At 46.9% G+C, this 22,202-nt stretch overlaps 4 protein-coding genes across 4 annotated transcripts; 2 read left to right on the plus strand and 2 right to left on the minus strand.

Moving 5' to 3' along the window:
- Window positions 1–4,558: 4,558 nt before the first annotated feature.
- PtA15_3A825 (uncharacterized protein) lies at window positions 4,559–7,175 on the plus strand (the record flags this gene model as incomplete). Its single annotated transcript, XM_053167831.1, has 9 exons — window positions 4,559–4,648; window positions 4,746–4,891; window positions 4,990–5,125; window positions 5,206–5,319; window positions 5,419–5,553; window positions 5,618–5,972; window positions 6,071–6,316; window positions 6,420–6,757; window positions 6,867–7,175. The coding sequence occupies 9 exons, from the start codon at window positions 4,559–4,561 to the stop codon at window positions 7,173–7,175; spliced, it is 1,869 nt and encodes a 622-aa protein (XP_053019009.1).
- A 1,067-nt stretch (window positions 7,176–8,242) lies between these two features.
- PtA15_3A826 (uncharacterized protein) lies at window positions 8,243–8,916 on the minus strand (the record flags this gene model as incomplete). The annotated part of the gene is made up of 3 exons (XM_053167832.1): window positions 8,243–8,422; window positions 8,493–8,591; window positions 8,698–8,916. 3 exons carry the CDS (start codon window positions 8,914–8,916, stop codon window positions 8,243–8,245), a joined length of 498 nt encoding a protein of 165 aa, XP_053019010.1.
- A 483-nt stretch (window positions 8,917–9,399) lies between these two features.
- On the minus strand, window positions 9,400–11,570 carry PtA15_3A827 (uncharacterized protein; the record flags this gene model as incomplete). Its single annotated transcript, XM_053167833.1, has 6 exons — window positions 9,400–9,617; window positions 9,701–10,118; window positions 10,183–10,720; window positions 10,787–11,011; window positions 11,083–11,253; window positions 11,338–11,570. The coding sequence occupies 6 exons, from the start codon at window positions 11,568–11,570 to the stop codon at window positions 9,400–9,402; spliced, it is 1,803 nt and encodes a 600-aa protein (XP_053019011.1).
- An 8,186-nt stretch (window positions 11,571–19,756) lies between these two features.
- Window positions 19,757–22,192, plus strand: PtA15_3A828 (uncharacterized protein; the record flags this gene model as incomplete). Its single annotated transcript, XM_053167834.1, has 6 exons — window positions 19,757–19,825; window positions 19,964–20,610; window positions 20,680–20,931; window positions 21,001–21,295; window positions 21,398–21,955; window positions 22,052–22,192. 6 exons carry the CDS (start codon window positions 19,757–19,759, stop codon window positions 22,190–22,192), a joined length of 1,962 nt encoding a protein of 653 aa, XP_053019012.1.
- Between the last annotated feature and the right edge of the window lie 10 nt (window positions 22,193–22,202).

A 22,202-nucleotide genomic window follows, 5' to 3' on the forward strand; every position in this document is an offset into this window, starting at 1 on the left:
AGCGCAGCGAAGCGGCCCCAAAAACCGCTGCGCTGTGCTTTTTGCAGCAAAGCGGTTACACCCTTGAAAGAAGCAGTTGGTCATGGAACACTAAAAAGTATAAAAAAAAAGTTGAGTGAATCACATTTTATAGTGGTTCTAAAATAATGCCCTGCCAAATGAGTAGGTGGGGCAGGGTGGTATACCGCGCAAGTCCCTCCTTTGGAGTCTTGCGCTTCGCGCGAGGGGCGTATCGCGCCAGCCACAAAGGCCCTCTGAAAAGAGGGACTTGTGTATGTTAGGAAAAAGTCAGGCCGTTAGAATTTGACATAAGAAGGCCTCTCCCTGTGGCGGGTTGCTGAGGCTCCTTCACAGGTCAAGTTCCCCTGCTGTGTTTGTGCAGGTTGAACTAGTCCTTGTCCTTGAACTCTCCCGCCTTTGCACTTGCATAGGTGCAAGGGGTTAAAGCATTCACCACCATCTCTGTAAAACCTCTCAATAAGGCATATTTACTGAGTATGTAAGCCATTTTCTACCCCCGGGACCTTCTTAGGGCTCTTTAGCTAAACAGTTGTTTGGCAAATCTTTAAGGCTTGCTAGATTTACCAATGGCTACAGAGCCTCTGTAAGGAAGATTTTGCAGAGCCTACATAATCCCACATATCTACATTAACATATGTATAACCCTCACCCCCCCCCCCCTCTGGGCCTCCACCAACAAAAAAAATATACTAGGATGACCCATCATCAATAGACCAGGATGTACAAAACAACCATCAACAGGAGAACCGGGTATCAATAGGATGCCAGGGTTGCAATACAATCACCAGGGGAGACTTTGACGCACTCTCCAGAGAGTGCCAGAGTCTAATTTTATGTTGTTCTGGGTTGGATGTGAGTCAGATGTGGATTAGTAAATGATTTATAAATTCTTCAGAAGTCAATGGGAAGTGGGTCAGCAGTGATGCGGAATCGTCACAGGACCTTGTGCAATGTTGTGCACAACCGTTTAATTTTCTAAGGATAACTTAATAACAACCTGTAATGAAATGATAGTTACTCAATGCCCAACTATTAATCATTTGTGGCAAATTTCTGTTGATCAATTTCTCTATTTGCAAGGGGTTTCACACAACGTAAATGTGACTTGCAGGGGCTTTAATGGATTTCTGACCAGTTTGTACTTGTAATGGAGCTGCAAAAGGCCCCTCCAGTGATCTGTCACCCTAAATTTACGCGCGTACACAAAGGTGACATTGTTGAAGTGGAAAACAGCTCACATGCATGTGCATAGAGACATTTGAAAATAAACAAACAAAAAAACAACTCACAAGCTTACATCTGTTGAGAAGCCAGGATGTCTAGCTGAAATCTGGTACCATACACCTCCAAGCTTGACTTGACTCATATTTTCACCCTAATTTCATCCTTTGCTGGCTCAATTCTAGATGATACCGGCCTTCTTTTGGGAAATATGCCAATTCAGATGGGCCTTTCACATCATTCTAACAGGGGTGTACATGTTTTTGATATGCGGGGGGCCCAACCTGTGATTTGTAAAAAACTTGTATGTGCACACATGAGGGTTACTGTAGCAAAGTGAAAACAATGACCACCTTCATGTGCATGTAAATAATATGAATTGAACCCCAAGAATTCATCTCAATCTGCTGCACTGTGCTGAAAAAAGCGGAACTTTTAGTGCTGACACCCAAGCCCAATCAGCATTAGCACAGCGCTGGAAAGAGCGCCAAGGCTGACAATTAGCGCAGCGCCGCGGAAAAATAGCTGAATGGCCGCTGACTGCCGCTGACCGCTTTTCTGGTGTCAGATTTTGCTGCACCCTGCTAGCAGCGCTGACTATTGCCTCAGCGGTAGCAGGGCGGGACACGTCAACCACCTTTGACTACACACTTTTCTGATTGGATGATATATATATTTATATCCCCATTCACCCAATTGACTTACCTAAAACCCCTCTGCTTCCCATTTGACCTCAAATTATCTGTATCACCATGTTGGGGCGCAACAAAATCAGCGCACTGACGCTGAAAAAGCCGTCAGCAGGTTTTCCACTGCGCTGCCGCTGAATTCAGCGCTTTAATTCAGCGCTTTGACGCTGATTTCAGAGACAGTGCAGCGGTTTGACGCTGATTGCCCGCTGATTTAGCGCGCTAAAATACAACTTTTCTTTCTGGTGAGATGAAAAAGTGTTAGCTCAGCGACCCAACTGCTGATTATCAGCGAAGCAAAGCGGCCCCAAAAACTGCTGCGCTGCGCTTTGTGCAGCACAGCGGCTACACCCTTGGCATGTGTGAGGGCTTATTCAAACTTCGACCACTTTCTGTCCCATTCACCACCCCAAGAAGGATGGCAATGTGTGCACATTGCCATGCTCTAACATTCCTCTAAAACAACTTTTACATGTATCTTACTTCCCTCAAAGAGACCTCTTACTTTCCTCAGACAACCCTCTTACTTTCCTCAAACACCCGGCACCGCCCCAAAAATGAAGGAAATGTGTGCTTATTGCCATGCTCTAAAGCTTCTCTTACTTGGATCATTCCATTGTAGAGCCAGGGTGCTCAGTAGGGACTTTGGACAATTGTCCAAAACCACTTCCAGGATGTATGTGCAATATGAGTATGGAGGGATGGGATCAGTTAACCAAGTAAAAACAAGCTCAAATCTCAGTTACATGATTGTATCACAAGGTTATACTTGGTGGTAAGACCAGGCAAGACCTATGTAATAGCAATGTATTGATCATGGCAATGTGTGCACATTGCCATCCTTTTTGGGGTGGTGATTGCAGTTGCAATGGGCCCAAGAGTGAAAACTCATTTCTTTTTTGTTCCCCTGCTGCGCTTGCACAGGTTGAAATCACTTTTTAGTTTTGATCCGCTCTTGACCATGTTATTTTCCCCCCTCTATCCCCTTGCATTTTCAACAGGCCAAGGGGGTTGACACTGGTCCCTTTTCATCCATGGTTTGCAGAATGGGGGTCCAGTCCAAGGCATTTTTTATGTTTGGGGACTTAAAAAACATTTTTCACAGCAAACAGTCTAACATAATCTTGCCTGAAAAATAAGGGATTTTTGGGGCTTTTCAGAAAGGGACATGGGAACCCTTGATCCCAATTTCCACAATAGTGTGGATTTAATATACTTAGAATCTCTCAAAAACCAGTTGAAGGCAGCCTATTGCCTGCTCTTAGGTGCATATTTCACCACTCTTTCTTAACTCTTTAACTCTCTTGACTTAGTTGTAGTTAGAATTGAAACACATGATCTAATAAGAATTGCTTTTTGGCTTCTTTCATGGACCAAGTTCATTTTTCATCCTGAATGCACTCAGAAAGGAGTCCCATTTGGACTCTTCACTATATAAGGCAAAGAGGGCATGGAGAACATGTCTCAAGGTTTCTAGTGCCCAAGAATGTATTGCAAATGGGAGAAGAGCTGACTCAGGGAGAATGACAATCAGTTCTCCCCTCAAAGACAAAAGGAAGGAGAGCTTACCTGACTCAGATAGAATGACAATCAGTTCTCTGCTGAGCCAGGGAAGAGAGGAAGACTGGCTATGCAGCTTTGTGTGACATGTGATGGGTCCTTGTGAACTCCAAGGGAGTGAGGGGGTTTACATTATCCCTAGGAAAACACTTGTAAACCTAGTTGATCAATACCCCAATGCACACAAACAAGTGTTCTGAACAGGGACGTTCTCCAGGACCCCAGAAAGCCCTGACCAAGCCGCCTCATTTAAATTCTGCTAAATCCGGGTTTTGGATATGTGGGGCCATGGGAAATTGGGTTTTTCCCAATTGGACCTGGTTTAGATACATAGTACAAAAGGAGGATTTTTTGGGAGAAAGGCCCAGCAGGGCAAAATTGGACAAAAAAAGCTTTTTTTGGTTGGGAATTGAACCCAAGACGTGAATATTTGGTTTTTCTTTCCAGGCAGACCCCAAAAAATACCAATTACATTAGGACCATCTTGGAAAGATGAATCAAATTGGATATGTATCCGGTGACTTACATGAGGAGCATTTTGCAAAAAAATGTCCCCCAGATACGTGCTACATGAGGCGGCTTGGTAGGGGCTCTCCCGGGTCCTTGTTCTCCAGCCCCGCATCAAAGTAAATTTCATTGAGAAACTCAAACCAAGTTTGCCTTTTGTCTCCATCATTCCACAGGAGATGTTTCAACTGATCAACAGAATTAATTATTAGCCCAGAATAATCTGGTAGTGCTTGAAGGACTGCCTTCCGCTAACTGTAATGTTAGCAGAAATATAATTTTTATTTCTTCAAGTGAGGATAAGTGGATCATTGACCACTGTTCTGTGATCTGACTTGCTTGATAATACATAATTGGATTCATTGATTTTTCAGTGTGAACCCGGCAGGCTGAAGCGATCGAGTGAGGCGGATTACGTCAGCCTGGGCTAGGACCTCCGAGTATGCTCACCAGCCCGCGCCTTCGAGCTCGCCCAGTTGCCCAAGGTTGCCCATCACCAGAACGAACAAGCTCGAAACACAAGAACCAAGCAACGACCTCTTGTCGCAAGCTGCTGTACAATGATGGCTGAACCTCAACATACCAACCCACCCCAGTTCGACCCTGCCCTCGTCCACCACTCTGGTCTGACCGGAATGCATCCACTCGCAGTAAGAACGAACGCCCCTCAGCCCAAGAGACATTTGCTGATACATACCCGATCTCTGACCTGCTTCTCCTAAACTTCTCTTCTCCATCGATCGACAGGTGTTGATAGACGAACTCAAATCGGACGATGTCTCAGCTCGTCTAACTTCAATCCATCGATTAACTACCATCGCACTCGCACTAGGCCCTCAAAGGACACGTGATGAGCTTATCCCCTTCATCACCGAAGGCATGGACGATGAAGAGTTTGTAAACTTCCGATCGTCTCCAGTGAAAAATGAAAAAGCAACAAATCATGCCATTCCCCCTCCATTCTGAGCGTTTTCTCTTTCCATCTTATCAGTGAGGTCCTTCTAGCTTTGGCCGGCGAACTAAATGCCGCTTTTGTCGAGTTCCTTGGCGGCCCCGAGTATGCCCATCTCTTACTCGTCCCCCTCGAAAACCTGGGAACAGTCGAGGAAACTCTGATTCGTGACAAGGTTTGTCATCGCTTAGTCGTTGCGCTTGGGAACATTCACTTACGCTCGAATTCATTGATCTTATATTTTTCATGATTAAGGCTGCCGAATCACTCACACAAATTGCCGCGCTCCTATCAGCTCAGCAGCTTGAAGAGTACTACGTACCGGCCATGAAGCGACTCAGCGTGGCTGAGTGGTTCACCAGTCGAGCAGTCAGCACTTTTCTTGCGTTCATCCATCTCTCCCCAGAAAGTAGCATCAGCTCACAAGATTATTCGGATCCTCTCAATACTCCTTATCCAACTCTCTAGACTTCTACCTCCCTGTATGCAGCAGCTTATCCCAAAGTATCCGATGCCACGAAAGATGAAATGAGGCGAATGTACTCCGCACTATGTGCCGATGAGACACCGATGGTCCGAAGGGCTGCTGCCAAAGAGTTAGGGGTTAGTCGTTCTTAACGTATTGGACTGCATCCCGCGTGAGTTACTAACTTCATGATGAGTTCAGCCGTTTGCCAAAGCCCTGTCCCAGAATCACTTGGTCGCCGATGCGGTCCCAGTCTTCCGCAAGCTTGCCGCAGATGACCAGGATTCGGTGCGTCTCCTGACGGTCGATGCGCTAATTGCAATCGCATCATCCTTGCCCGATAAAGCTGTGTGTAAGCAACAGCTGGGCTCGACCATGAAAGCCATGGTCAGCGACAAAAGCTGGAGGGTTAGGTACATGATCGCCGACCACTTTGTCCAGTTGGCGGAAAGCGCCGGTGAGGATGTCGTGCGGGAGGAACTCGTCGGGGCCTATGTTCACCTATTGAAAGATAATGAGGCGGAAGTTCGAACCGCTGCCGCCGGTCAAATTCCAGGTTGGTCAGAAAGAAGAAAAGTTTTCTCTTACTCAAGATTGGCTGTTAATCATTCAGTTTTGCTAATCCTTGGTTATCTTGGTCTCCTTAATGAATAGGTTTCTGTAAGTTGATCGACCGAGAGGTCATCCTGTCGCGTGTCTTGATATGCGTCAGGGAATTAGCATCGGACACGTCACAATACGTTCGAGCTGCGCTCGGAACTCAAGTCGCGGGACTCGCACCTCTTCTGGGTAAAGAGGCAACTATCGAACACCTTCTATCCCTGTTTCTTCAGTTACTCAAGGATGAGTTTGCCGATGTAAGATTGAACATCATTTCAAAGCTGGAGCAAGTCAATGAAGGTAAGCAACATTTAGTTTATCGTCTTTCAAATGATTTCCCAGCAGAGAAACGATTACTTATTTTTGTTCATCGGATGAATATGTGATTTGTGAATGAGAACAGTGATTGGAATCGAATTACTATCACAAGCATTGTTACCGGCCATCATGGAACTATCAGAAGACAAACAGTGGAGAGTTCGCCAAGCGATCATCGAGTACATTCCACTCCTAGCCACCCAACTCGGAGTCTCATTCTTCGATGACCAACTGGCCGCGCTGTGTATGGCTTGGTTGAACGATGCAGTCTACAGTATTCGGGAGAGCGCGACAATCAACCTCAGGAAATTAACTGAAGTCTTTGGGGTCGAGTGGGCTAAAACTACGATCTTACCCAAGGTCTTGGCGATGGCTAAGGATGCCAACTACCTGCATCGAATGACTACTATCTTCGCCATCCGAGTGAGTTCCATGATTTATTTGTGCTCATGGATGGTCTGCAATACAGAACGCCTTTTGATTTTATGAATCTCTACTATCATTGTCGCGTTCCCAAACAAATCAACCAAAGACGATGGCGCCAGCATTAGATGTCGAAGTCATCAAAGGCCCGGTGTTAGATACGGTGATCAGTTTGGTTGGTGATCCGATTCCGAACATCCGGTTCAACACGGCCAAAGCCTTCCAGACGCTAGCGATCACCGTCGCGGGCCAGCCAGGAGGTAAAGAAGTGGCCCGGGATAAGATCCTGCCCAACTTGGCTAAATTGCGCGACGACCCTGATGCCGATGTTAAGTTCTTTACCGAGGAGGCCCTCGCTGATGCCGCCGCTGTCGCTTCGGGTGAACAGGCTGGCGCTAGAGATACTCAAATGAAATGATTTCAAAACTGTTCCCTCTCGGCATCCCTCTCCTATCTTTCTCCTCTTCCCTTCCTTTTGTCCTTCTCTTTATGCTTTTTTTTCTGCTTGTTGTCCTAATTATTCCTTATCCCATAAGCCTTGTTTGGGTTTCGCCATCCATTTCCCCCATTTTTTTCAAAAATAAAAATCCAATTCCACCGCTTCTCCTTTGTTTTTGTTTTCCAAGAGCTTCATTTCAATCCTTAAAAAAAACTGCAAAACAATGCAACCATGTTTATATATACATGTATACGGATATATACACGTATATATGCGAACATGAAAGCATAGAAATTGATGGACATTGGGTTAATGATCATTATGTCATGAGAATACAAAAAAACCGTCACATCAGGGGAGAGAAAAGTAACATATTTGTTATAGATAAGCCTCGTTTTAGATACATGCCCAGCCTATGAGGTCACTAAATATGGTTTTGATTATGCAGGGGGAGATGTTGATCAAGCTTGAATAGCAAAGAACTGGTGATGCCACCATAAATCTTAGTGTTTGGAGCCTGGACTCCGCTGGAAGGCTTTCCCCGCATGAAAGTGACCCTGACCAAGCCCTGGAGGAGTCGTGTAGGTGCGATAAACCAACCATCAGAAGGCTGAGCTCAGCTTAATTCGGTGGTTATACATAGCAGAGCTCATGCATTGGGGCTTTAACTTGGTCCAAGGAATCAACCAACCCGAATCCAATTTGAAGGAAATGGGGGCCACCTAAACTTATAACACCACAATCAAAAGCCTCACCTACCCGCAACTAGATCTTCCCACCTCCAGCCGAGGCAAGTCTACTCCATATCCTCAGAACATCTATCTACACGCGCTCACGTCAGCATCCATATCATTGCCAACGTCTTACGCATGAATTTAAGCACATTTCCATGATTTTGTAATTCCATGACTTTCTGTTTTTGTTAGTTTGGAAAGTGTGTCTCCTTGGCTTATCTTAGCTTATCTTGATGGTTCGCTAACTTTCTCTTTTTTCTTTACTTTCAGGATTCAAAATTATACAGATAGAATTACAGGTTTATACTTTTTTTATGAATGTTGATTAGCATTTTTCCATCGTTCAGTCCAAGCCAAAATATGATGGATATTAGAGTCGATGGCGTTGATAGTGTCACTCTCTAACTCGATCACGATTTCTTCATCATAATTCTCTCTGGCCTCCTCGAGACATTCGCCCATGATTTCAGCTTCGTTTTTCTCTTGAATCTTCTTTAATGAATATTTGCGTTTATCCAATCGATCCAAGTATAATTGTATGTGTTGTCCGTAGAACGATCACCAAATCAATCCATCTCTCGGGGAAGATTTCTGAAGAAGGCCAATCCAATATAGTTCCTCCTTCCGGCAAAGACATCAGAGGTTCCAATTCGTCTAAGAGCTCGGTAGTCGCCATCATCATCATCAGAATAAAGGTTTGATTAGATTTTCAACTGGAAGATATCAAATTTGTCCCAATACATAGTGCAAGGAGATGACCGACTGACTTTTTCATCGTCCACTAACCAACTCTGCCATTCCTCATCCCATCCTTCGTGGCAAACATGTTCGTTCACAAAATCGCCGATGTTGATTGCCTTCATTGAGCCGTTGGATTCCTGTGCCAGCATCCTCGCATGGGTAGTCTTGCCGGTGCCGGGCGTGCCGGTGATTCGGATATTTGCGTTTCTCCGTCTACACGAACCTTCGTCGTCTACGCTCATCATCAGTTATTCCTCGCAAGCTGATTTTCAAATGTTGTTCAAGCAGTCGTGGGTTGCCGGCCTGGCTAGTGCTGCCCAGGCTCCAGCCCCCCCGAAGAGGGGATACGACAAATGGTCAACTTGGATTGGTGTTACACCCTCATCCACACCTTCTTTATCATGTCCTTGACTTCCACTTTGTTTCCTTCTTGTTCATATATATATTCTTCAAGTTCTTTTTTTTTTCAGCAAATTGATTGATTGTAAATTTAATCAGAGTGTAGGGTTTTACACATTCTTGGGGTAGAAATTCCTGATGAAGCGGAAGCCTAAGGAGGATGAATTTTCCTGAGAGGAAGTGAGGTTACAAATCCGTTGTTTGGATAGTACAAATGTTGAAAGGAAGGATCGAACTAAAAGAATAGTGGATTTACAAAAAGAGATTCATATTCACAAGAAGGCTTGGTAACAATTTACATGTATCAAAAAAATCCTACTGTTTTTTTATCATCCTGTTTGTTCAAGATTTGAATGTAGCTTCCCAGAGCCAACCATAATCCTTTTTCCAGGGCTGGGTATTCCGTTGACTAAGATAAAAAGCCAGCCATATCCCGGCGGATATATTTCTGGTGAAGGTGGCATGACGACGTGTAATTTGTTGGTATTAGAATCAAACTTGGTTCGTAACTTGACTAGGCGAGAGTTCATGTGTGTCGAATGTGTTACTAATAATGTCAGAAAATGAAATTACGTGTTCGTTAGTTTGACTCTCAGGTCAAGATAAATTTCAAGTGAGGGGGGTCATTACCGAATCCAAAATCTAGCAGCACTGCTTCATTATGCTGTTCTGCTATCTTGAGGTCCATATCATCAAGTTTAACTGTGATCTTCTCCCGGTGGTTTGCAATCTTCGGCAGGGTCAATATTTTCGGTCGATTAGGGTTTTTGATATAGGGAGGACTTAGCCATTCGATGCGGTATTCCGTTCGGTAGTTTTTTGTGGTAAAGTCTGGATTTGGATTGCTCCCGGCAAGCATCACTAGACCGCTAGGTGTTAGAGTGGCAACAGAATGGTAAAGTCTTGCGATGTTTGTCGTCGGAAGTCCCTTGGTGCTAAACCTTTGACCCAATGGCGCGTCAGGATGATATAGCACGGGTGTGAAACTTGGGTTGTCTGCATGTGAGTTTCCAGTCATGTTTTGAAGACTTCCAAAACCACCTACGCCCTGCTCAAAAACCATGTTCTTGAGTGACAGAGCTGCAAAAGCGCATTGAAAGGAGAAAACTCACCGTTTTGGCTCCATTCACAATTAGAACCTTCCCATCTGGCATCGTGATCATATCAGGCATTATTCTTCCCTCAGGCATGTGCTCCACTTTCCAGCCTTTCTTTATCCCCAATTTTGTGAGGACCATCCGAATGCATTGAGTCGTGGCAGGATCAGATACCTTGATTAAGTTTGTGGCTAAAGTGTCATCCAAATCACTTCCGCCACAGATCAAAACTTCCGGTTTATATTTGTTCTGGTGGGATAATGGAAGAAGAATGCCACCACCCGTCATGGGGTAAGTAACCCTGACACCATTTGGAATCCGTGGAAGTCGAAACTCGTGGTTTGATGTGTAGTTGTAGATGATCGCGTCTCTATTGGCAGCCAAGAAGACCAAGCCAGGCTTTGGAAGAGTGATTACGATTGGAAACAAATTGGCTATTAGAGTTCTTTCCAAGAAAGGTGAGGATATCTGTGTTTTTCCGGAATTAGTCGCAAATGGAAGCTGTCTTGGTGGGAAATATTCAATCGTTGGGTTGCTGATTTTAGCCGAATTTCTATGCACACCATTACTAGTCATGAGCATTCTTTAAGCCAACATAGCGAGATTGGTTTGGACTAACCTGAAAGTTGCCGTCTTACTTCCTCCCACGATCATGATGGTACCATCTGGAAGACGCGCTGCCGTCGCATACCAACGGGCACTCGCCAACTTGATAGAATCGTATTCGTCGATAGTGCATTTGCCATCATCGCATGGTGTATAAAATCGAATTGACTGCAGGCCGTTGGTAGGTCCAAAGTTGCCTGTTTGCAAACGATCTTGGCCTACTGGATTTCCACCGAAGCTTTGATGGAAAAGAAGAATAAAAAAATCAGCTGATTCAGCGGCAGCAACGGAGCCGATTTTGTTTCTTACTTGATCAGAGTGCCGTTACCCAGGAAACTTCCACCGGCGCAAAACGAGTTGGATTTCAGGTCTAAGGGTGTGACTGCATCGGTCTCAAAATTGTAGAGCGCTGCCCAGGCTCGATGGCCGTTGATCCGGAGGGGATTATGTTCAACCTGTTCACAAACACAGAACATCGATCTGTTAGAGAAATTGAGAGAAACAGCACTTTCAAGAAAATTTGTAAATGAACAGCTACTTGCTTTATCAAGAATTACAGCATACTTATCGCTGACAACGGTGATCTGCATGGCTGCAACCCCAGTGTGACCTTTGAGTATACGGGACCAACGAGCTGGTGATGTAGTATTGCTATCCCTTGCACCAAAAGGGTTTAGGACTTCTGGAGCATTATCGTCGTGAGGTTTGGCCCCCACACGTACAGGATCCAACAATAGGCAAATTCCCACTACAGCGAAGGGAATCAAGCAGAAGGAATGTTGACTGGTGATCATCATGACAACTGGATATATAGACCACGTCTCTGGAGGCGATAGCAATTTAATCGGAAGGATGGCTGAATGTCGATTCGAAGGGACGGTGGATGTGTTATTGTGTTTCTTGTGAGAGCTCAAAGAAAGGAAAGACGGAATTGAGCCTAGACTGCAGTATGATTTTGCTTGTGAGCTCAAAAAAAAAGAAAGACAGAATTAAGTCTGGATTATCAAGTATTCTTGCAAATGTGGCCACAGAGCTGGAAGAACAATCGCTCACTTCCTCATCGACCTTATACTGTTGTCGCGAAGAGCAAAAGTGACAAATGATTGATGGAGCTTTGGCTGTTCTGTGTACAACCAGTGTTCTTTTCAAAGTCATGGTGGAAACAAGCCATATAGAGGAGACACGAATTTCTGGTGTTATTAATGAGGATTTGTTGTAGGCTTTGTGTGGATGATGCTAGTGCCCATAAATATCAAGCCAACGCCGTACACATCCTGAATTTTAACTGGACTATGTACTACATATGAACGGGATTCCATCGAGTACGAAGGGATGGCAAGGCTTGCACTCTCTTGCACTGCCAGTGATTGATATGACTTCATGGCTGTCACTTCCCAACCAACCTATGTATTGTGCTGGGCGTCTCGTAGAATTGATAGTCGCCACCTTCTGCAAGGAATTCTTGTGGAGTGGCGTACGGTTTCAAAACTTGATATATATTTAAATTTGTGCGTTTTGTAGAACGCCATCATCGATAATATTTCCTCAAGATACGCAACATGTCGGCCCACCAGGGCCGATCCGCTTGCCATTTGTTGTGAATTCATCCATACAGCTATTCCGAGGAAGCTGAACCCTGTCATCAGCCCAACTTTCAGTCCTCCCTTCGGAGTGCTATTTTCTGCGGCCAGTGGCAGCGTTCCGCTAAGTTAACTAAGGCCCCGTTTGGCACCAATATAATTATAGGTGATATAATTGCTGATTAATTCAATAAAAAATACAAAATTCAACATAAAGCCTCCAAATTTTTTTTGTAGGCAACCTACAGTGCTGGTCTCTTCAACTGTGAACCCAGAACCAACTTATCCAGCCATCTTCAGCACCATAATACCATTATATCACTTCATATTGGTCAAAAAGTGATATAATGGTATTATAGTGCTGAAGATGGCTGAATCAGTTGAATCTGATTTCAAAGTTGAAGAGACCAGCACTGTAGGTTGCCTACAAATAAAATTTGGAGGCTTTATGTTGAATTTTCTATTTTTTATTGAATTAATCAGCAATTATATCACCTATAATTATATCGGTGCCAAACAGGGCCTAAGCCTTATTGGTGAAACTTGCCTGAGAGGCCAATAGTCCTTCCTTTTTTATGCTAAGGCCCCTGCACGGTGCCGTCTTGGTGTAATCACCCTCTACATTTATACTAGACTCATCAGAAGCCTGCCACCTTCATGTGGATTTGTATCCATCCCAAACTCAAGATACAAGGCATGTAGTAAAAAAAAAAACTCATGCTGGCTAAAACAGTCGAGGCATCGTTGTTTTGTGATTTGGCACCCTTGGTATTTGGATTGATCTAGGGCAAATGCATGTTCCCACAAGCATCCTGCACCTTTAGGCACCTTTTCTGTCATTTTTTTTTCTCGAGGCAAGTAATTATGGATTTGTATTTGCGATGCTGTCTTGAGGAGCTCGCGGTTGGCTTTTGCAGTCCACCATCTTCAAGATGGTATTCTGAGCAAAGCAGGAGGACCTACATTGATGTTAGTGCATCAAAAATTAGAAAAGATGCATAGCTGTCAGACCATCAAGAAATATTGATGGATTCCTTGGAGGTTGTGGAGCCATGGCAACATTTGTGGGTCATGGTGTGGTTTTGGGCATTGCTCTCACTGACTGCGGTGGGTAGTTACAATACGCTACAATAACCGCCGTGATCTGTGTAGCATAACACTTGCCGTTACTGCGCTCAAGCGTTAGCTCTACTGGTAACGACCAATTTTAACCCCAGGCCTGATTTTTTTGGTGTGTTACTTGTGTTACTAATAGCGTAACACGTTAACCACCAGTTGAAAGATAAAGAGGGGCAAATGGCCCCCTCTGGATCATATATAGTCCAATATCTGCCCCTCCGTGCGGGCAGATATTGTAACGGATGTCAAAAATTGAACATCCTGGGTGTGTGATATTGTAAATTTAATGCACCTCCATTACAGTTAACGGTAACGGTAATGAGGGAAAAAATTGTTACAATATTGGTACAGTACCAATAACCGTACCATACCTACCCACTGTTGCTATCAGTCCTAAATCACCAATAACGCACAAGTCCCTCCTGTGGAGGCACTTTGCACTTCCATCCGCTTCCATCTTTGGATGTAAGACTGCCAAGTAGGGGTATTCACTGAATGGTCAAAAGGTAGCACAAGGGACAGGCTGAAGGGCGTTGGAGCAATTCTAGTGCCAATGTATACTGGATTGCAGGGGACTAGCCAGTAGAGAGAAGGGATCCAAGTTCTCTGTAAGTACAACTAGAGTGATGAAAGAGAAGAATGAAAAGGCTTACCTAGCCAGTAGAGAGAAGGGATCCAAGCTCTCTACTGGACTAGGGAAGAGATGAACTGAGACTAAGTACAATAGGCTTATGTAATCTTGTGAAAGGCTATGTGAAAGTCTTGTGAGGGGTTCTTGTGAGACCCCCAAAGGTGAGGCTCACATTGGACTTATTTAATGCTACTCTGTGGTGTTTCTGACACTAACTTTGTTGAGACAGGGATCCCATAGGATCCCAATGTAGTCCTTGCATGCTTGTACACAGTTATATCATGCTTCTACAAAGTGTTCCAAACTTCCTACTCCATTACCATATTCTGTCTCTGGATCTTTTCCTCACTGAATACCAATACTATCAGCGGTGGGTAGTTATGTTATGTTGCGTTATCCGTGCTATTTGCATAACATAACTACCTTTGTTATCCACCGGGCCCTGTTACGTTATGAGTAACAGGCCGTTTGAGTGGCATATGGATAGTGTAACGGGTCTTTTTCCGACGCCGTTATGCTACATTATTGCTTGGATAATGCAATAACACGCCCTCAAGGGCCGTTTTGGCGCTGAAATCAGCTTGTTATCTGGCGCGCCGCGGGCCTGGATAACGTAAAAAACAGAAAAAAATGGTCCAAGCAATGGCGCAATAACTGTCAGGCGCGGTGATCCCAAGAGTACAAATACTCTTCTAGCTACACCGGCAACAGAGCACGGTGCAGTATAGCGCGCAGCAAATGTGCGGTAGAAGTGTGAAATAGCTTAGAAAAAGCTATTTCTAATGAACCCAAAAAGGGGTTAAAGGAGGGGCCAGGGGCGCCTGGGGTGGTTTAGTGCCCTCCGCGGTTCTTACAGGGCCTGCGCACAAGATGCGCAGGGGTTGTTGTAGCCTGTGACGTCTGGGGCCCTTAACAAGGGGGTATTTGCGCGATTAATTGCTCCCAGGAGATATGTAGGGATATAGATCCCGATAGAAAGGAAAAAACACAGACTTACTTGAAAAAGGAAGTCTGCGGCAAAAAACACAATTGATCCAATAGAAACTGAAGTCGAGGCGATGTCAGGCTGGCGTACTGGTCGGTGAGACGAGTGGCGAGACTGGCGAGGCGACGAGCTGGTTATAAAAGGTATCTGGGGGACCTTTAATAACCCAAAGGCCCCCATTTATATGGACAAGCTACAACCGGTAGGGTTGTAGCTCTATGTGGTTACACTTCCTTTGGCTTGTTGGCCGGAGGAATAGCGCTTTGACAGGAGCTTCCAAGGATTCTATGATCCAAGTCGCTCCTGTCAGTCATCTATTGGGGATGACGGGTTCTCTCCTCAAACCAAGGGATGTTTTACTGTTCATCTGCGGCCGGAGAAGTACAGTAGTCCACTTTACTACTACACTCCTCCGGCCGTTTCACATCAATTCTTTGGTTGATGTTTCTCCTAGTTCGATCGAACTGGAGAATGTCTTGCGACCCGTTCTCTTGGCCTGAGAACGGGTTTTTAACCTGTTCAATGCTTTTTCCTCCGGCTGATTCCTTTGGCGGGAGTTCTGTTGCCCGCTCCTTAGGTTGTAGTCGCTAAGGCCGGGTAGTTTTAGCGACTGCTTGGTGCTCTGCGCCGCAGTTTAGCATGTAGATTTAATGTCACAGCTAGATTAGTTAGCCGGGCTCTAACTTAATATAGTAGCCCGGCTGACAATAACATAGCGCACCACCATTACGAGTAACTTTAAAAATAACCGGTTAAAACCCGTTACGTTACCGTTATTGGTAACATAACTACCCACTGTTGATACTATTATCCCACTTTCTTAAATCCACAAAATCCTAGACCCTTAGATCTAAGTTTTGGGATGTTTATTTCTCAAAAAATGCAACAAAAAAGTCACATTCATCTCACAGCACACATTGAAAATCCCCAAAGGCCCAAAGGCCCTATGGATGACCCTCCAGCTGTGCCATAGCAACAAGCAAAAGAGGGATGGTTGTTAATGTTGTCCAGGGAGGACCTACCCAAGTGGTTAGGGTGCTTCCAGGGAGGGGTAGGACAAAACTGGATCCCCTGGGCTCTCAAACTCAAAGTCCTACTTGCATAGTCAACTGCTTGACTCAATGACAGGAATCACCCACACAATTTATCTCCCCTCAGCTGTTGTATAGAGGGGGATTCAAAGTTGGCCATGCACAACTTGCATGCAATTTTGCAAGCTGTTGTTCAAGGCGTTTATTGAACACCAAATTTTAAAAAAAAAATTCAACCAGGTTTAGGTGGTGTAGTACAGTGTGGCTTGCATGCACTTTTGCAACTCAGTTTTCAAGAATGAACTTAAACACTGACTTGCAAAATTGCATGCAAGTTGCATCTGGCCAAATTTGAAACCTCCGACTTACATCAAGCATGTCTGGGCACATACCCCAGTCCTGCGCAGCCAAGTGCCACTGGGGGTTTGGGGGGTGCCCAGGAGGCTTGATTGGGGAGGTTGGGTGGGCGGCCGATCTTGGCACATGCCCAATTCCCGCTTGGCCGGCCCCAAGCTCTGGGCTGATGGGATCATTGCGGTAACATCAGTGTCTAGACTGGTGTGTGGCCAGCGGATGTATCAATATGTCTTGAGGAGGAGACCACCCATCAAGAAGAGAAGTACCCCTCATTGATGGTTGGTTTGCAAACCATTCATCAAGGGGGAGAGACGACTCCCTTCTTGGTGGTTGGATACACCAGAGATGGATTTGTTGCACTCTCTAGAGAGTGCCAGACTGTAATTTTGTCAGTTGCTTGGTATGATGTGAGTTCAATGTCAACTTTAACTTGGTTCAACTGTCTTCCCAATAAAAGGGTAACTGTAGGTGAAGTTGTAGTGAAATGATATTTCACTCAATGTCAACACATCATTATCTCTCTGTAGAATGTTTGTGTTTGGTTAATCCTGATCACAATTTTGTTTGCAAGCTTCAATGCACAAACGTTTTTCCAAGAATGTACCTATCCTTATGCTAAAATATTTCCTTAGCCAAGTAACAGGCAGTGTTTTTGTTGGAATTTCACTTGTCACCGCTCTCCTTTTTTTCCTTTTCTCATATCACAAACATGTCCCCTCCTTTATGCATGTACTTTTTTTCCTTATTCATTTTGTCCTCTAAAGCGCGCCCACAACTTGAGCACATTGTATGTGTTCTATTTAAACACAACAGACTACTCAGGAATTCATCATCAGCTCTGACTATTTTGATCCTTTGTGCGCACTTGAGCCCACACTCTGTCTTATCTGCGAAGGCACATAAGCCCCTTCGAGTAAGTTTATTCGGTCCTTTTTCAGACTATTTGTCTGCTATCGGCTAAGCCGATCTTTCTCCCTTCACCCGCTCCGCTCGCCTCTGGTATTAATTCCTTCAGTTTTGCATTGTGGAATGGTTTTTATTCAAAAAACAAACAGCACCACATTATGAAAAAGACTTGTGAAGTATAGCAACTTCAGAGGATCAGCCAACCAGTGGATGGATCCTAGTGAGTGACATATTTCCGCCATTATATTAATGGGCAGGGAGAGTGTTTTGAAATCAAATTTATATCCTTCAAAAACAGGGAAAAAGCTAGAAAAACCTGTGTAACATGCAATTTGACTCCCAGAAATATGAAATGTGAAATTACTGGATTTAGTTTTCCCTAACATTTTTACAAAGCAATCAAAAATTTAAGAATTTTGAATTCTGAAGTGTGAATAGCTTATCATTTGGGAATATGCAACTTGTGTTGTACAGGACCCGCCAAGCAGTGCCGGGTACCACTTGACATTCTTTAGCTGCGGCCTACCTATTCTTTAGCTGTGGCCTACCTACCCTTGGGTGAACGGATACCTGTCCGTATACCCGGGTATCCGCTGTATTTTCCCCAGGATCTCAGACATCTGCATCTGCTGGCGGGTATCCGCCCACTCTGGCGGGGATACCCGCCAGCGGATAGTGGATACCTTCAGCGGGTTCAAAGTGACCATCTCTAGCTTTGCTTACCTAAATATGCAGCTGGTTTAGATCCCAGTGTCTTTCTCAATTTATGTGATTGACACTGTTCACCAAGTTGTGTATTCCTACATACATAATTGATCTTGGTGGCTCTTCTGCCAGCTTAAGTAGCTGGATTCTGTTGCTAGTGCAAACACTTTCCATGCCCCTTAGATTAGTGGTTTCCTGCTATGCTATCAGTTTTTTTTTAGCAAAGTGTAGCTCTTGAGATTGCTAGCACTCATGTCTGGTTTGCAAACCATGAGGCTTGATTGCTTTATGACAAATCAATACACCAAGTGTGTAAGGCAAGTAGTGGACAGTTCAATTTGACTGACTGTAAGTCCTAAATCAAGACCACCGCAGTCAGGCTTCAAGAAGGATATTCCTTTCCACCAAACATGAAGGATTTCTAGGCCATGTTTTAATTTTATCAATCTGGGCAGCTTTCAGACCAGTAGATGTCTTGATTAAATGATACTGTATGCAGATCTGGATGAGGATGCTTGTGTGGCCTATATGGAACACATTTAAAAGGGTTTTAGTAGTATATATGCAGTTGTTGGGTGTCAGCTTCAGATGGTGTGATCAGCAGACAGATCCCGTGGGCAGGGGTATGTCCTCATGGGGCCGTGGTGGTGGTGAGGAGCAGCAATGCAGATTGCCAGCTACTTGATGCTGCGGCAGGACTATCATGGTATTCAAAATTGCATAAGATTTTTTCTTACATACAATCATAAACTGCAATTTTGGCTGGGAGATGTCACTTTAAGTTTTATGCACGCTGACATCTCCCAGCCAAAATGGGCTTTATGATTTTATGTAAACAGTGGCATATGCGATTTTGAATACTATAATATATGTACGTAGACGAGCAAGTCCCGGAGCTTTTAATTAGTACCAAGGGAAGAAGAGGAAGGATGGATGGGTGGCTTGTGGGCTGATTTGGCGCCCCTTTGTTTGATCGGCGCGGGTGTATCGATCTGGATGGGACAGATACAGTGGGGGATCGATGGGAGGAAGAAGCCGGCTTATGTATTTGTTCGGTCGGGTGCTCTTTTCGAAAGTTCTTCATCATGAAGTTCTCCAGTGACTCCGTCAAGGAGCTGGGCGATCAGCTCGTGGGAGATCAGGTCTCTTGGCAACGGAGTATGCATGATGTTGTTCAGCGGCTGTTTGTGGTGTCTGAGCGACAGAGTGGTCGCCATACGGATGTTGATGGAGTGGATGGAGCACCGAGAATATATATGAGCACGGCGTCTTACATAGGGTGATCACCAGGCAACGGTTCACATACTTTTGATGGGGATGGGGTGGATTGGCAGGTGTTTGGAGTAATATGTATGTAAATATGCCAAGCCAGTGGATGGTTCGGGTGATCAGTTGACGAGACTCCAGCGGCTGCCGAGGTGGGCTGGTCATGGTGGCCGCGGCCATCAGCTGCTTGATGCTTATCGGGAGGTTTCACTAGGGCGGCTGAAACTGTGCAGATTGCCAAGCGCAAGTGGTGATCGTGCCAAGCGGAGTTTCCTTCCCTGGCCTGACAACCGAGGACAACTTAAATATGTACATATGTATAACATAGTCCACACTTAAAATAATAAAAGCACTACTCACTCCACTCCACACTCCCCCTCACTCCCCCTCACTCACTCACACGATGATCAACCTGCTCAGCCGCCCAGCACTGAACGACCCCCACTACCTGCCCTCGCCCTCCAGAGCAGCAGTCACCCGCCCAACCAACTACAGCAAACCCATCAAAACCCAACACAACACCACCACCACCACCACCACCACCACCACCACCGACGAACAACAACAACAACAGCAGCATCAAAACCAACTCAACTCCCTCCACCACCAGCTCTTCTTCAGCCAGCCATCACCCGCCATGCCCCACTTCTCCAGCAGCCCAACACCCTCCGAAGCCCCCTCCGAACCCAGCACATCCACCCACCACCCAAGCATCCTCCACTCCAGATCAACCCCCCATCTGCCCTGCCTCGCCCACGACAGCCCCCCGTTCCCCCTGCCCACCCCTCACACCAAACTCAGCGCAGCCAACAAGGCCCAGCAGCCACTCCCTGCCCTCCAAACACCCCCACAATTCATCTTCGAAAACCCCTCCCTGATCCGCGCACGCAACCAGTCCGCCACCCGCCGCCCCTCAGACGCCCGCCTCACCCCCGAAGCACTCGCCAGCCTCGACAACAAGGCCCTCTCCACCCCGCACCACTCCCAGAACAACAACACCCCGCTCAGCGAGCTCCGCAGATTCCTCAACAACACCTTCCTCAGCCCCCCCGCCTCCCTCAGGAACCAGGCCAGCTCCTACCCCGGCGGGCTGGCCACCTCCCCCCCACAGGCCACCCTCTCCGCCCGCCCGAGCGGCTTCTTCGCCGGGAGAGCCTCCTTCTCCAAGAAGCACAGCCTCTCCCCCTCTGCCCCCGCCCCCCTCGACATCCCCGCCCTGCCCACCAGACCCTCAAACTCCAGCCTCAACACCCCCCAGCCCGAGCTCCTCTCCTCCTCCTCCTCTGCACCACCACCACCACCACCACCACCACCACAGCAAAACAGTCTGCACAAGAAGTATGGCAAGTTCGGAAAGGTCCTGGGCTCTGGCGCCGGCGGAACGGTCCGGCTGATCGGCGGCAACAGCTCCGAGTCCGGCGGGATCAACTTCAAGCTCAAGTCGTCCGCCGCCAACAATAGCAACAAACACGAACAGGTCTACGCCGTCAAACAGTTTCGGGCTCGTAAGAAGGAAGAAGGCGAAAAGGAGTATCTCAAAAAAGTCACTGCCGAGTTTTGTATCGGAAGCGCATTACAGTCAGTCTTCTCTCTCTCCTCATCCATCCACACCAGAAACACTGACCATCCCCAACTCACTCGCCACAGCCATCCCAACATCATCCGCTCCGTCGAGATCATCTCCGAGCGAGGGAACTACTACCAAGTCATGGAGTATGCAGAGTACGACCTCTTCTCGATCGTCATGACCGGCAAGATGAGCCGGAAAGAAACCTACTGCGTCTTCAAGCAGATCGTCTCCGGGGTCCACTACCTCCACTCCATCGGGATCGCCCACCGGGACCTGAAGCTGGACAACTGCGTGATGTCGCGCGAGCGGCGGGTGAAGATCATCGACTTCGGCGCCGCCACGATCTTCAAGTACCCCGGTGCGAACAAGCCCGTCCGGCTGCGCCGCCCCGAGCTGTACTCCTCCTCTTCCTCCTCCAGCGAAGAAGAAGAAGAAGAGGAAGAGGAAGAAGAAGAAGAAGAAGAAGTGATGAAGACGACCGACGTGGTCGGCAGCGACCCCTACCTCGCCCCGGAGATCCTGATCCGGGACAGCCAGGGCAACCGGGCCTGCGACCCGCGGCTGGTCGACGTCTGGAGCGTCGGGATCATGTTTGTGTGCATGATCCTGCGCCGGTTCCCGTGGCGGATTGCGGACTCGCGGGCGGACCTCTGTTTCCGGGAGTTTGTGCGCAAGACGCATCCGCTGAAGATCGCCAGCCCGCTGGTGGCGCCGCCGCACGGCGGGCCGAAGCCGGCGCCGAAGGGCTCCTCCGACGGCTCCTCGTCCGCCTCCTTCACCACCACCACCACCACCACCTCGTCGTCGTCCTTGTCATCATCGGCGGGCCTCAGCATACAAGAAGCGTCGTCGTCGGAAGCGGCGGCCCGGGAGAGGCGGCCCAGTCGACGGCTGGCCGGTGGGCCGGCCCCGCTGGCCTGGGACCCCGTCGAGCTGGAGCGGGAGGACGCAGAGCTGTCGGAGCAGGACACGCTGTTCAGACTGCTGCCCAAGGAGTCCCGGCTGACGCTCTCGCGCATGCTGCGCGTCTCCGTCGCCCAGCGCATCCGCTTCGACCAGCTCCTCTTCCACGACCCGCGCGCCCTGCCCCTCCACCACCCCCGCCCCCGCGACCTCCGCGTCCGCCAGTTCAACCACTCTGCCCTCGGCTGGCTCAACTCCATCCACACCTGCGTCGACCCCACTCCCTCCGACCAGCAGCACCAAGCCAGCCCCGGCTGCGACCACGACCACGTGCTCGTCAGCAGCATCAACTCCAAGTCCTCATGACCATCTCTTC

This window comes from Puccinia triticina, chromosome 3A (genome assembly GCF_026914185.1).
Source record: "Puccinia triticina chromosome 3A, complete sequence".
Classification (NCBI taxonomy): Eukaryota; Fungi; Basidiomycota; class Pucciniomycetes; order Pucciniales; family Pucciniaceae; genus Puccinia; species Puccinia triticina.